Below are 14,799 nucleotides of genomic sequence, written 5' to 3'. Positions count from 1 at the left end.
CTGATTCAACCTTTCTTGGCAAAAGCATGGTCTAGACGACATGGCTCAGCATCTTGCGCAGCTGAATCTTAACAGTGTTCGATGCTGGTGAACCCACCACATCCCCGGGGAGATTGTTCCTGAGGTTGATTGTTCTCACTGTGAAAAATTTTCCTCTAGTATCCAACTGGAATCTCCCCAGGAGTAACTTATACCCATTACTCCTCATCTTTTCCATGTGGCTCCCTGTAAAAAGGGAGCCCCCATCTTCTTTGTAGACACCCTTTAAATACTGAAACATGGTGATAAGGTCTCCTCTGAGCCTTCTTTTCTCAAGGCTGAACAAACCCACTTCTCTCAGCTTGTCCTCATAAGGCAGGCTTCCCAGTCCTTGCATCATCTCAGTGGCCCTCATCTCAACCCTCTCCAGCCTGTCCACACCTATTTTGTATAGCAGGGGCCAAAACTGAACACAGTATTCCAGGTATGACCTGACAAGTGCAGAGTAGTGTGGGATAATGACATCTACCTCTGCTGGTGATCCTCTTGTTGATATAAACCAGCATCCTGTTGGCTTTCTTTGTCACAACAGCACACTGTTCGCTTGTATTGACCTTATTGTCCACCAGAAGCCACAGGTCCCTTTCCATAGAGCTGCTCCCCAGCTGGGTAGATCCCAGCCTGTGCTGCACTCTTGGATTGTGTTTACCCAGGTGTAAGACTTTCTTTCAGATAGACTATCTCCCAACTTTGTAGCCAGAGAATCCAACACAGACTATGCCAGTTTGATTTAAAGCCTGGCCAGCATCCTCAGCCAATACTTATCCTGGGGAGATATGTGAGATTTTCATTCAAATGAAGGAGTGTGCAAACCAATTTTATCATGTATTAAACTGGTACAAAGCATCAACATTTTTTTCCACTAATCTTATAATTTATGTTATAAAAAATTGTATCAAATTTAACTAGGAATCCTATTTTGTCTGCATCTTGTCCATGAGGAAATATGTGTCAAATTGGTGTAAATATGTTTTGTGCAATTTCCCCCTTCTGTTTAGACCGAGCTCTTATTTATCCTGTTTAAGTCACCCATCTGCAATATGTGTCCACTTGGTATTCTTTACATGTCTAGAAAGTCTCTATGTGAGTTTACTGTGGCATTTAGAAAGACAAATCTTATTCAGTAGCTTACCTGCAAAGCCCTACATTGACAAGTGCAGACTCAACATTTTAGTGATGTCTAAGGTCTGGGACTCACTTCTCCTTAATGGATATCTTGACTTTTTCTGACCACAAGAAAAAAAATATCCTCTCTTTTTTAACTGTATCCTAGCAGGTCTACAGAATATCTCTCTAGAACTCCACTTATTAGATGATTATATTAAATTATGCCAACTTAATTAAGAAATAAGTGTTATGCAATTACCCTGTCTATCCTTGTTTTAATCGTTCTGTGGGCTTCTCTGTTGGTCCATGCTTAAATCTCTAAATTCCCTTTAAGTGGTGGCAAAGTTAATTAGTTACTGTAATTGGGCTAGAAGAATCAAACTAATGCCAGTCTTGCGGAAAGGAAGCAGGATTTTTATACTTTTTATTTGGCAACAGACAGCTGAACATGTTCATCTAACTTGTGACTTAGCATAGCGCTTTGATCTCTTCTCCAGGGTGGGGACCATCACAGGTTCTGTGGGGTGAGTTCACACATGTTCTATAGGAAAGGTTAGCAAGAAAAACCCAGAAAATTTGAAGTGGCCAGGCTTCACCATTTTAATGTGGTAAATAACTTGCAATGCATTATATAATCCTTGGTCTGCTAACGACAATTTAGCCTGTGTTTTATGTAACAGTGACTCATCTCAGGTGGACTGTTGTGTACTTTAGCAGCCTTTTTTGGTGATGGTGGAATTTGATAATTTAAAATTTTGGGGCCATGTGAAAATTAGTCTGCTTTCAAATCTGTCTTTCCTTTGAAAAATGAAGATATAAACAAGTGTCCCAAGCATTCTAGTTAGTCTTAACATTATGAATCATTTCTTCTAACCTTAAAGGTTAACAGCTCTGACTACATTTAGAAGTTTGTGATATATTGCACAGGGTTTACACGCCCTCTTGCTTCTTCATCATATAGATGTGTGGCACTATCCTGTCTGTCCAGGATCCAGACAGAATCGTCTGTCAGCTTCTTTATCATCTGAAAATAAAACAGGGCATTATTACGTTGTAGTGTTTACTACACTGCAATACACTGTCAATTAGTGGCATTTTGATTGAATCCTACATTTCTGCTCTTCTGTACAAAAAAATAACACATACACTTTAGACACGTCTGCACCCTTTTTGAGCACTCTTCAGATTTTCTGACCCAATGTGGATTAAAGATTACTCACCACGTTATGCAATTGCTTTTCTGTTCAAGTGGGTCTGCTGCATGCTAAACTGCTTCGTGAAAGCTCTGGATATCTGTGCTTTCAGTATCACACTTTCACGAAAATAATGATAATTTCTGGAAATGTTGATCTTGACAATAAGGGGCATTTGAAAAGTGAAAATTAAATCCTTGGTTGATTTCAGTACATTAAATTAGTATTTCATAATGTTTCCTCTAAAAAATAACAAGCTACGCTATTTTATCAGCATTCTTCAATGAAATGCAGTCCAGCAAGAGCTCAAGTAGAATGAAGTTTGAACATTAAAGGAGTGGGGTCATGCTATTTTATAGAAAAGAAAAAAACCCAAATGCCAGAGCAGAAAGCACAGAAACATGTACTTGTTGCCTCTTACAAGTGCCTCAGCATTCAAGGGGTGGCAAACAAGAGCACTGAGTAAGAAGAGCAAGAAAGTACCACCTCGCATAAGGAAGCCCAGAAGAGATTCTAAGGATCGTCCTGTTTTCATGGTTTTGTCAATCTGCACTTCGACAGTTAATAACTATGTTGTAGCAATTGCCTGCGAATTTGAAGCGCTGATGAATTCTATGTGCATTTGTGTCATATGCTGAGCATTAAGAGTGTTTGCCACTGACAGATGCTTATAATTCTAGAAAGAACTAGCTCTACTCTATCTAGCTTATTTGCAGGTAGAAAAAATTTAATATATTTGTTCTTTGTCCGGTGCTGCTGCTACATGTAAACCTTACTTCTCCAGGTCCCTTTCCTTTCCTCTTCTGTCCCTTCATAATTTCCAGTTGTGGGAATTAGACTAGGTCAGTAAAAAATGGGTTTGCATATTGATTTTAAATACAGTTTCTGTACATAATTTGATTGCTCAAAACCCACACTCATTTCTAAGAAACCCTTTGTTTGCTTTTTGGCTAAACAACCTGAGTAACAGATAGAGTGGGTAGGCGTGAGGAAGATTGGCAAATAATTGCCAATCTTAGGCTTTAGGCTATTCCACCTTTGCAGAAGTCAATCAGATGACTAAGACAGTATTCCTTGCTCTAGACAGCTGTGCCTCTTTTAAGTGTCGAAACAGAGAGAAAATGGAGTAGCTACACGCAAAAAGTAAAAATATTCATTATAAAAGGGAAGAAATTAAGAGATTTTACTGAGGAACAGGCAAGCAAGGTGCAACACAGCAGATAATACCATTTCACAGAATTTGAAGACAAAGAGCATAATTTTTCTGGAAGTGAGGTAGTGTGCATATTCATACTATGACTTCATAAGTGAGAGACAAGAGAGAAAATGAAAAGATGGATGTGGCTTATCTTCTGCTGAAGCCTTTGTGTAGCTGCCTAAGTCATTAAGCAATCCTGATCAGAAATAATAGTCATGGGCATTTCCTGATTTTTTCATGAGCCAATGAAAGCATGAAGTACTAAACCCAGGTGGTTATTAATTCTTCTGTTAATGCCCTGGGCTGATTTGTGATATCTACAATAGCCAATTGGATTTGGCTTCACTGGGCAATTAAAGCCTCTGAGTTCCTCCAGTGGTGCCACGTTTCTTTTGATTTGATGTGAGAATCAGGCATACATACTTTCCAACCAGGGTGGGACTGTGGTTTCACCTGAAAAAATACCTTATTCCAACCACTCCTGCAAAGGTGTTAAAAGTACAGTCTTCTTCCATAGCGTCTGTAAAAATCCACTGTATTTCCACTAACAGGAATAAAAGAGATGGTAGTAAAAAGTTACACAGATATTTAAGCATTATGATAATTTTGAATACTAGGGAGTTTTGTTTTGTCCTTACAGGCTCGTTGGCTGTATATACTGCTTTTTTATTAGGTTCTCCCAAAACCTGAAAAAACATTATTGTCTTGTGGACAGTATATATTATGAGAATGATGTTATAGCAACTCAAACACAAATGATATTTCTCCATTTATCAGAAAGCCTTTTTCTGTTTAGATTTTCTTGGACTTGAAATCTGTTGTTAAATACATCATTATGCATAAATATCATTGAAATAGCACCAAAGCAATGGTAGTATCTGCTGAAAGCCGCAACTTGTAACTCATCACAATAAATTTACTGGAGAAAAACACAGGCAAAAAAAAACAAAGACATTTTTGTCTTCAGAAAATTTCTTTTCAGCTTGATTGCTGCCATATACTAGATATCGTGACTGAAAAGTCTAAGTTCTCTTTGTCAATGTGGTCCCCTGGAGAGATGTGACTCCATATCCTCAGTGTTACAGATGCAGCTCTTAAGCTCAACAGCCCTTCAAGCCTACTTGTATTTTCAAGGCTGTATTTTTTGGAAACTATTTCAAGTGGCAGGTTTTGGTGCTGAAGTGAAGGAACCTCTCTTTCCCTTCCTCCCTTCTGCCCTACAGTGCGTCATCCCAGAACCTTGCCCATACGTCACCCGTGGTGAGGGTGAGGTTGCCACAGCAACGGCACACACTTGGTCACACACACACCCTCCTTACCGCCCTCCCCCCCCCCCCTCCCCCCGATAGCTACAGAAGTGAGTCAGTTTGAAAGTTTTACAAGGTTTTCATTTGACTGCGGTGCACTGCCCAGCCATCTGCAATTGTTCATTCTGCACTCACAAATCTCCTGGTAGCCCTTCATGGGGTTGCTTTTGGTGTTTTTACCTCCATCCTTTGGGATGAAATCTCTGCAGATCAATCCTGGGCAGTCGATCACCTGCCCAACCTGCACTTGTAGAAACCCTCTGGTTCATCAGCCATCCCATTGACACACCAGGCAGCTGGGCTATAACTAAGTTGGTATTTACTTTTCAAAGAATGTGTAAAGCAGGAGTAGAGAGTAAACTGCAGAAGAATAAAACTGGAATTACCTATGATGCGTTGTATAACCTGATCTTTCTGTTAAAAGCAGTCACTTAAGTTTCCAGTAGTACCTAACTTACAACTCTGCTCATTTTTTTCAGACATGGAGATGACTTGATTGTGACACCATTTGCGCAGGTAGGCACAATTTTGCCATAATTCTCACACAATCTTGCAATTTAAAGGCCAAATACATTGTTTTCCATTGTTAATATTACATAACATCTGTTTGCTTGAAATGGGAAAAAACTGTCTAAGCAGAAGTCATAAACCTCCCACTCTTGTTATCTCTTGCTTAATGCTTTTTGATTATCTGAAATGTGGAAGTGCAACAACACAATAAACACTTCTGATACCTTTTCAAATGCTGTAGCAGCCAGCCATGATGAAGACAAGTCTGTGTTCTCTGTTATTCCCCTAGTTTTTATAATTAGAAGTTCTCTTTTTGAACATCTTTTATGCATTCAGTGCAACATAATTTTTAGATGCAAGACAAGTTTTACCCAGAATAGGGTTATATACTATATATATAACCCAGAATACTTACATTGCTTTGCAAAACCATTTCTGTTTGATTTTTCCATTCAGATTCTGTTTTATAACATATCAGCTCAAAATTCTACATAATTTAGATCAAAACTCCACAATTTTTAGTAATACAGCTGTCTTACTGTGTATGAAAAGTTAACATTCCTGAACTCATAATAGTAAGTTTTAACCTGTAATAGGAATGAAAGTTAATATATTGTAACTACAGGGGTAAAAATAAATCTGGAAATTGTATGTGATTGAACATAAATGGAAAGAAACGTTGGGTGTCACAGCAATCTTAACTGTTAATAAGGTATCCAACTTCAGTCAGAATATGCAGGTTTCTTTGGTCTAGTGATAAGTTGTTAAAATTATAAACATTAATTTAATAGGTTATTATATATTTAATTATATTTTAAACACACCCTGTATAAAACTCTGTGATCAAATCCTTAATATGAAGAATTCCTTCATCATATATTAACAGAGTAAATATTAAGCCAGGGCCTTTTCTAAGAATACTTTAAGATCTCTGAAGTAGTAACCATACTTTAACAGCTATGGAAACGAATAAATTACAGAAAAAGCAAGAAAAAAAAAAAAAAGAAAAACCATTTCTGGTTTTAGCTCCTCAGAAAACATAAAAACCCTAACTCTTGAGCACAGAAAAAACACAAATAGGATAGTGGTCAAGCAATCCAATAATATCTACTATAGCTGAGTTCATATTCATTGTCATCTGAATTTTTATTACTGATTATGCCATGTAGATAAGTTAGGTTATCGGATGCCTAGAAAACCAGCAAATATTACACTCCATTTATTTTTTTTTCCTACACCCTATTTGTTTTAAGGGCAGTTTCATACTCTTGTTGGTGTTGATGGATGTGCTTCAGCAATTATAGCAGGAGCACCTGAATGTTACTGCTATTTGCACCAAGGTGCCATAATTGATTATTTGAGAGCTTTTAGTATTTCAGTGCAAAGCCCTGCTAGCAGTGTTTTAAATCAACCTGTTTTCATTTGTATTGAACAGGAGAAAGAGCACTCACAGGGTCGGTTATCCCATGTCACATTCCCTGACAGGAGGAATTGAGATGCCTAATAGAGGGGAAGTGACAGCTGATTGGACTTTCAGGAAAAATGTAGCCCTTCCCTAAAAGTGACTTGAATATGCAATATCCCATCTCTCAGTGGGGCCCTCTCACAGACTGCATATGAAGCTAAGCACAGGACCCATCCCTTTGAGTTACGTTTACCAGTGTTAGGACCTCAGTCAGAACTTCAGAAACTGGATCCCATGTGCCAATCTCTAAGCATCTTACAAACTACACTTTTAATGTCTTCCTAGAGCAATAGGAAATCCATGAAGATGCATTTTTATGTTGTAAGCAGCAAAAGCACCATTTTAATCTGTTTAGGGCTTCCTGGTGGCAGTAAATCATGACATGCAGAACACAGGTTCCAGTTATTTCAAACCATCTGTATTTATTTCAATCAATCAGGAGAATTGTTTCATCTGATCATGAGCCACCTGGTGGTAATAGTTCCAATTTTAGCTCTTCTGTCTACTCAGTGCGGCTGCATTTGAAAACTGGAGGCAGGGTGGCATGATATGTCCCCCACATAGAATCCAGCCCGAGGACAAGTTAATTTGCTATTTTTACCAGAATGGGAATTTTATAAGCTGAAATTAAAAAATCTATCACAAGGATATTATTACTTTCACTTCCCTATATTGTAATACACAGCAACTGCTGTAATTTAATTACTCATTTTTCAAAATAAAATAATATGGGTGATTTAAAATTTAAGGATGAATTCTCTAGGTTTTTTATCATTAAAAAGGTTTGATTTTTTAATTCACTTACAACTATTTGTATATAATGATTTTGAAAATAATATTATTTACTTAGAAATTAAACCTATAGTGGTTTGCAGGTGACTGGTTGCTTTTTGCTCACAAGTTGTAACTCGAGAAACATCAAGCACAAGTAAAACCTCTGTGAACAGAGAAACTGTTACTTACAGCAAATTATAATGAAAAATTGAAATATTATTTTATGTATTTATAGTATAATAGCTTTATAAATTTTAATATCTTTATACAATAAATCAAGCGGTTTAGCTCCACTGTAGCCAAAGGCCAAAGTTTTTGCTGCCGCATTGATATGCTTGTGGGGATGCCTTACACTTGCAGAACTGCGAAAATATGTGCATGTATGCTAAAGCAGCTGGAATGCTGGGCAGATACTAGACATACCACCCTTGAACTTACAGTTATCTCACCTGCCAGAAGAACAAATCAAAGGACATACAAACCAAACAGTCGAATCTCTGCTTTCTGAAAAAGGAGAGATTCATAATATCTCAGACAGTGGAAAAATCTGGTCAATGTGCATAGTAGCGGGCAGGGTAAAGAGACTGCCGCTTAGCTTTTCAGGGACCAGAGCGTCCAGCAAAGCTCGTTAACCTCCACTCATAACTGGTCCTGAACAACCTTACAGCTCTGCACCCCTCTTGCCCCAGCACCCCAGATACTAAATGTCCTGTGATTTCAGGTCCAACACATACCTCAGGGTTCATGTTTTCACGTGGTGTTGTGCCTAGCTGGATACCTTTTCTGAAACAGCCCTGTGCAGCATGTACTGAGTTGTTCATTCCAGAGTTCAGCAGAAGCAGAGCTAATAGGCATGGCTGTACCTGAGATCATTCACCAAGGAGTCATTAGTTACTTTCAGTACATGTTCCCAGTTTTCAATGCACCTGACAAAAATATACAGCTGATTTGAGTACAACAGGGCTTACTGAGTAGGAACTTGCAGCCAGGGAAACCAACTGCATTTTTTCATGGCCTGAGACTCTTCTAGGAGCCACATAGATATGTTTCTCTCATAATACTAGCACAGCAAGCCATCTCATCATTCTGGTACATGTAAACTGAATCCAGGCAGATTGATCAAAAATAACTGAAAATGGACTGCAGTAACTAAAAATGTGTGTCTTACCTTAATAGGCCCAGCTTTCCAACTTCATTCCATTTATGCTTTCCTTCCACCTTCAACTCATCCTTTCCTTTTACTTCGTACTATCCATACTGCAGCAGTTTTGCTTCATATTTTATGCATTCATTTTTGAACTCCAGGATCTTCTTTCCCTTTCTGATCAGTTCATGCCTGATTTCCATCTGTGTATATCAAACATCTAAATACAACATTTAGCAGCATCAGTGTACCCTGGACATGCAAATTTGATGGCATATATAATTATTTTTATTTCATGGTGAATGACAAATATGTGAGTTTACCTCCTGATATTTGGAAAGAAAAACATAATGAAATTAATAGTCTAATTATACAACAAATGTATTTTGATTACCTTAAGTCATTTGAGAACTACCTATGGTAGCTTGAACACTTCCAGTCACTATTATCTCCTGAATATTTTATCTGTTATAAGCTTTCACAAAATCCTTCCTTTCTTTTCAGCCCCCTACTTCCTTCCTACCTCATGTGTAAACTTAAGCAGCTGTGGAAAGGTGGTTGTATCCTCCTCAGCTCTTAGCTCTGGAACCCAAATTCCCATTTCCACCTTTGCTACAGTGGGTTCACCAGGAAACCAGCCCGGTTTGGGCTGAGAAACAGCAATAAGCAACTCCCGCAAAGGCACATAATTAAAGAGTGTAGCTGCTTCCTTCCATTCCCAGTCTGGTTCCAGACAATTTGTGGTTCCTCTCTGACATAAGCTGAACTACCTCTTCCTAGTTGGAGAGGTGCATCTTACTATCTTCATGCAGCACAAATTTTGTTGCATTTATCCAGCTAGCTTCAGAAGAGAATGCCTATGCCACTTATAATGAGAAGACAGTCCTCTGCTGCTTCTACTAGCTGCTGTCTTGGATGAAATTAAGTCCAGAAAAGAAGCAGTTCATTTATACTACCTTTCCAGTGTGCAAAGTTTGTAAAAGCCTGCAGACTTTCGCTCCTGCTCAGGTGCTACCTTCCTCTTAACTCTGGTCTTTTGACTAAGTACCCAAATCAACTGCACCCTTTAAAGGAGCAGGTTTTATTTTTCCTGGCAGTCTAGACAATCTTATTCCTTTGTCCTTTAAGGTCTGTGTGGGCTGAACTGCAAATGGAAGATTTTGTAATCATTTCTTATGCGTGAAGTATTAATCTTGAATGGACTATTATTTTCCCAACATGAATGCTTTTATGGTAATTTTAAAGAACTAAGTAGTATTCTGTAGAAAACTTTCCTCCTCTTCAAGTAAACTTGCCTTTAAACAAAATAATGAGTTGTTCACGAGGGAAAAAAGAAATAAATTATTGCCCTTGTATTACAGACATGTTATTGTTAAGTAATGGTCAAAGACTTCGGACAAACCAATTCTGGAAACCATTTACAGTTGTTTTACAATGTCCTTTCCTTTTATTTTCAGCACAGTTGAGTAGACATATGTCAGTCTCACCTGTGCATAAAGTTTAGACTGAAACTGGTTTGTTTGTTCCAGGTGCTGGCCAGCCTGCGTACCGTACGGAATAACTTTGCTGCATTAACCAATTTACAAGATCGGGCACCCAGCAAGTGAGTGTCTATTCTTGGCCACTGAACTTTTTGCAGTGATACTGTTTAAACGTAAACTAAGAATAACAATTAGATGTTAGGGATTTCAGTCTGTGCCACCAAACCTGCATAAAACATGTGAATGAGTAATAAATTTATTAATCCCTTGATAGCTGAGACAATAGCCCTGTTGCCTACTAATTGCTCTTCCATTGCTGCCCTTGCATAAAGTTGGGAGTGGTTTTGTGCAATTTGTATGATTTTCAATAAATTAGTCATATGTCAAAGATCATTCAAAGATGATCATTCAGAGTCTGAGTCTTGCAAATGAACCAAAGTGAGCAGACAGCTATACTCATTGTGAGCTACTCGCATGATCTGAACCTAGAGCTCTGCCTAATTTATCCAAGATAATGACATTCCACTGTTCAAAGTGGTTCATGATTATAAATGAGATGTTATAAATACGATCTTTCTCCAAGCACGTTACAGAATCACAGTTAACATCAACATTAGTTACACTGTCAAATTTTGTAGTGGAGTCATTTCCCTCACCCAAAATGTGTGCCTCTGGAACTTAGAAGTATTTAGCATTCCAAACCCAACTGCCGATTGTTGCATATGCAAAGCCCCTAAAAGGTCTTTCCAGCCCCCTTGGTCGGAGTATGCAGACCCCATGTAGACCCTGCTTGCAGTCATCCACATATCCCTACACAGCTGTGTCAGTCCAGCAACTTTTATCTTTCTTCAGTGGGCAAAGCACTCCACTGAACTGTTTGCCCTTAAGATTGTTCTGAAAGATACGTGCAAAATAATCTCTGAAATGTATATGCAAAATAATAAAATTAAAAATAATAAGAAGAAAAGCATTTCAAGTAAGAGAATGTGGCAAGTGCAAGCCATGTTAGAATAATGATAACTATCTATGTAAATCAAACTCAAAGTTAAGTATAAGCTCTAAGTATGATTAAGTAGGTTTTTAATGAACTTGTAAATTCCTAAAATTCTGCTGAGAATTTTTTTCTTGTTTTTCAATGCCAGGGATTCCAGTCTCAAATAATTTCCGAAGGAAATGTATTTTCTATTATATTCTTCAAGGATTCAGTCATCTCTGTGTTTATCAGGCATATACCTTTTTTTTTCTTTTAAACAGACGTTCACCAATGTGTAACCAACCATCTATTAACAAAGCAAGCTTGACAGGTAAGAATTAGTATGACTAAAATTCCTCTGTGAAAACATCATGGGTTTCTAAATTTAATATTTACTGATAAAAAATCTCACTGAAAACTGTATTTTATAATATTAACCTTGTATTATCATACTGTTGTATCTGTTTTTTCAAAGAGGATTTTAGTCATATGGTGACTTTTGGCATTGCATCATATTAACTTTCAGATTTCTGTCTTATTATGCTTGTTTTAATTTAGATCCTTTCCAAATTCCTTTTCCTTATATACCAGTGTGTGACTGTGTCATGATTACCTTCATTAGTAAGTTTTTGTAATGAAATGTAGTAGAAATAACTGGTATGAGGAATGAATTGATCTTTCATTTGGGTCAGAGTCCTGTAGCTATATTGAGGCAAAGTCTTGTATTACGAGCCCTTAGGCAATAAGGAAAAATTTCCAGAACTGACTTTTCTAATTCAGGATGATAAATTTTATCTCTGTAACATTTGTAGGTGTGTAAGAGACAAATAATTCCTTTGTAAAAGACACTATTATTTATAAAGAAACAACTTGGAAACAGGACCGTCTTTGTAGGTTATGTTAACACTTCTGAAAGTGTAAACATAACCTACATAGCCCGTGGCACTTCTGATTATTATTATGAAGATCTTGGAAATCTGCATGAGAATACACTTTTTTTGACCTTGTATTTTTCACAACTTGTTAATCCATGTGTTAATGCACTGTGTAGTTTTCCAGGTAGTCACATTCTTTATGTTGGCAGAGTGAAAGAGCATTTGCTTTGTCTCTTGCTGAAAGTATATAGATATTTACTAAAATAGCAACTTATCATTTAAACAAAAAACTTAATGTTTCCAGAATTTCAAAGTAGTTATTTTCTTTCTAACTGTAAAATAGGTTTGTAACTCAAGGAAGAAATAGTACTTCAGCTGTTTTGAGCAGAAATGTGGCTTTGTCATGTTCAACATTTTTTATCTTTAGGCTCTGGCATGTTAACATTCTTAGTTTTTGTTGTTGGGTTGTTAGGGTTGTTTTTTTTTTTTTTTTCATCTAGATTCACACAATATCCATATTTTCTTCTAGAAGACCCCATGTTGGCAGTTCTGTACAATTTTGTTCTCCTAGAAACCCATCATGTAATCTGAGCATTTGTGTGTAGGGCTCATCAGGGAACAGAAGATTAAATCTTTAAATCTGTTCTATAAACAGAAAAGCATCCTTAGTTAAGAATGTTCTGCAATCATACTTAAATTCATGGTAATTAAATAAATAGGAAAGTGAGACAGATAAATGCTTTGATCAATTAAAATCATAATCCTTTGTTAATGTATTCCTTTAAGAGGTAATTTCGAATGTTGGTTTCAAATTGCTTTCCAAAAGACATTTCAGTTATTGATAGATGTTATGCCTATTTCTTCTAATCATGGTATTTGTCTCATACCCCACTGTAATCCAGAAGTATGTTACCTTAACTGGAAATAGAGATACTGGAAAATACAGCTCTTTCTTCGACTCCAAGAGACTAACTTTGGAAAGCCTATAACACAGTAAAATCCCCGACAGTAAAAGAAAATGTGATATCCAGAAAAGATATGCATGCATGTGAACACACAGCTAGCCTACCTTACATGCTTTCCCACAGTTGTTTGCCTGAGGTCAGCTTCTCTTCTCCAGCCAGAAAAGCTTCTCAGGCAGCAGGACCCAAGAAACACTCTGCTGGAAGACGCTGCTGCTCTCTTTAAATTCCCCCTGATCTGAAGGTTTCCATTCAGTTAGTTCTCAGAGTGCATTCTATCTGCTAGAAGCAATAAATCATCTGAATTTTTAGTTTAGAAGGAAGGTGGTGCCACCAGTGCTGTGATTAATCTAGAAAATGTTTCTGTGCCAAGAAATTTAAAGGAAGCTAGAGAAGGCAAATAATAGTAAAGATAATTCAATGTAATGTAGTTTAATCTGATTCCTCAGAGATACTGCTGGAATAGCTGTGCTCAAATTACCCATTGAACTGGTTGGGCTGAGGCCTGTGTGCATTGGATATAAGTGGCTAAAGGACTTTAATGATACAGGAAAGATATTAAGCCCTATAAAGCATGAAAATGGCTACAATTCATTTTGATAGTTGAATTGAGATTGAGGCTAGATACTATTTTGCCTGAACAGCATTGCCCATTCTTAGTCATAGACTGGTTTTGACATTTTCATAGCAACAAATTTCATGGCATAAGCACAGAAGTATGAGATCTTTCTTGGTGCATGTAAAATCCTAATAAAACATGTTGCACTCCAGTACTGTGTTAAGAAGGAAGATGTATTACTAACATTTCTCCTTCTCTTCACATAATGATTGAAAACACAGATGCAACTAAGCTTTTTGCATTCTTCTGAAGAATGTTTGAAATGTAGCTTGTGCAGATCCTTCCTGCTGAGAAATCCTCCTGGTCATGCTGTTCATGTCATGGAATATCTGGAACAGTACATCAAACAGGTAGAGCTCTATCCAGACGGCTCAGCTAGCAATCTCTGAGAGAACTGATCACCATTGTAACAAACAGTGTAGCAACAGAAACGTTTTTGGGAAGACTCTAAATGGGGAAAGGGAGGATTACAGAAAGCAAAAGTGTAGCAAAAGTGAACTTCTGCAGAAGATAAGGGGAAAGTCGCAAGGGAAAATAAGGGGTTTGGTAAAGCCAAGTGGCTAAAGTAGCAAGAGCAAAATTCTCCCATTTACTACTTTAAGAATTTATCCTGAAACAAAAAGGAGAAAATGCATTATCAAACAAGTAAGAAACTATGGAACTGAGAAGTAAAGCAGTATCAGAATGAAATGTTCAAATTCTTAGAAGCAACGGCAACCATGGTGTCCTTAAAATTTGCATTGATTTTTCAATATAAGTATGTAGATATTGATGATCAGAATATGGTCTGTTATATTCAGTATATCCACATAAATCTCTTCTGGAAACTGTATGAAAAAAAGCCGATGATTATCAATGGCATACTTGATCTTCAGTATCAGCCATGTATGCTATAGCATGCTGAGTGTTCTTGTGCAGACAAATTAGAGGAGAGGAAGTGGGAGCTTTTCATGTAACAACAGACTAGATGACACTTTTCCTACTTGCTTTAGGCATCTAAGATGTAGATATCTATTTTCTCTATAGTCAGTGTGAATAAGCTGACATAATGTATGTTAGATATTTTTTTTTGAGGGAAATGAATTGCTCGCTAAAGATGCCATGACTGAATCCATCCTGGGCGAACTCGCTGTTTGCACTGCACAGTACTTC

General features: G+C 37.4%; 1 protein-coding gene across 7 annotated transcripts in view; it reads left to right on the top strand.

The window, feature by feature from the left end:
• Positions 1-14,799, top strand: part of PDE4D (phosphodiesterase 4D) — a gene marked incomplete at its 5' end in the record, with an annotated part of 509,165 nt that overhangs the window by 392,833 nt on the left and 101,533 nt on the right. For all 7 annotated transcript variants that reach the window (XM_080636843.1, XM_080636841.1, XM_080636842.1 and 4 more), the window contains 3 exons: positions 5,324-5,360; positions 10,267-10,340; positions 11,473-11,522. In XM_080636843.1, the coding sequence (XP_080492969.1) occupies positions 5,324-5,360; positions 10,267-10,340; positions 11,473-11,522 (161 nt within the window). The remainder of the gene's footprint in view (positions 1-5,323; positions 5,361-10,266; positions 10,341-11,472; positions 11,523-14,799) is intronic.

Source organism: Psittacula echo (assembly GCF_963264785.1).
Source record: "Psittacula echo genome assembly, chromosome: Z".
NCBI lineage: Eukaryota > Metazoa > Chordata > Aves > Psittaciformes > Psittacidae > Psittacula > Psittacula echo.
Note: the sequence above shows the minus strand (reverse complement) of the source record. Positions and strands in the feature narration are given on the sequence as shown.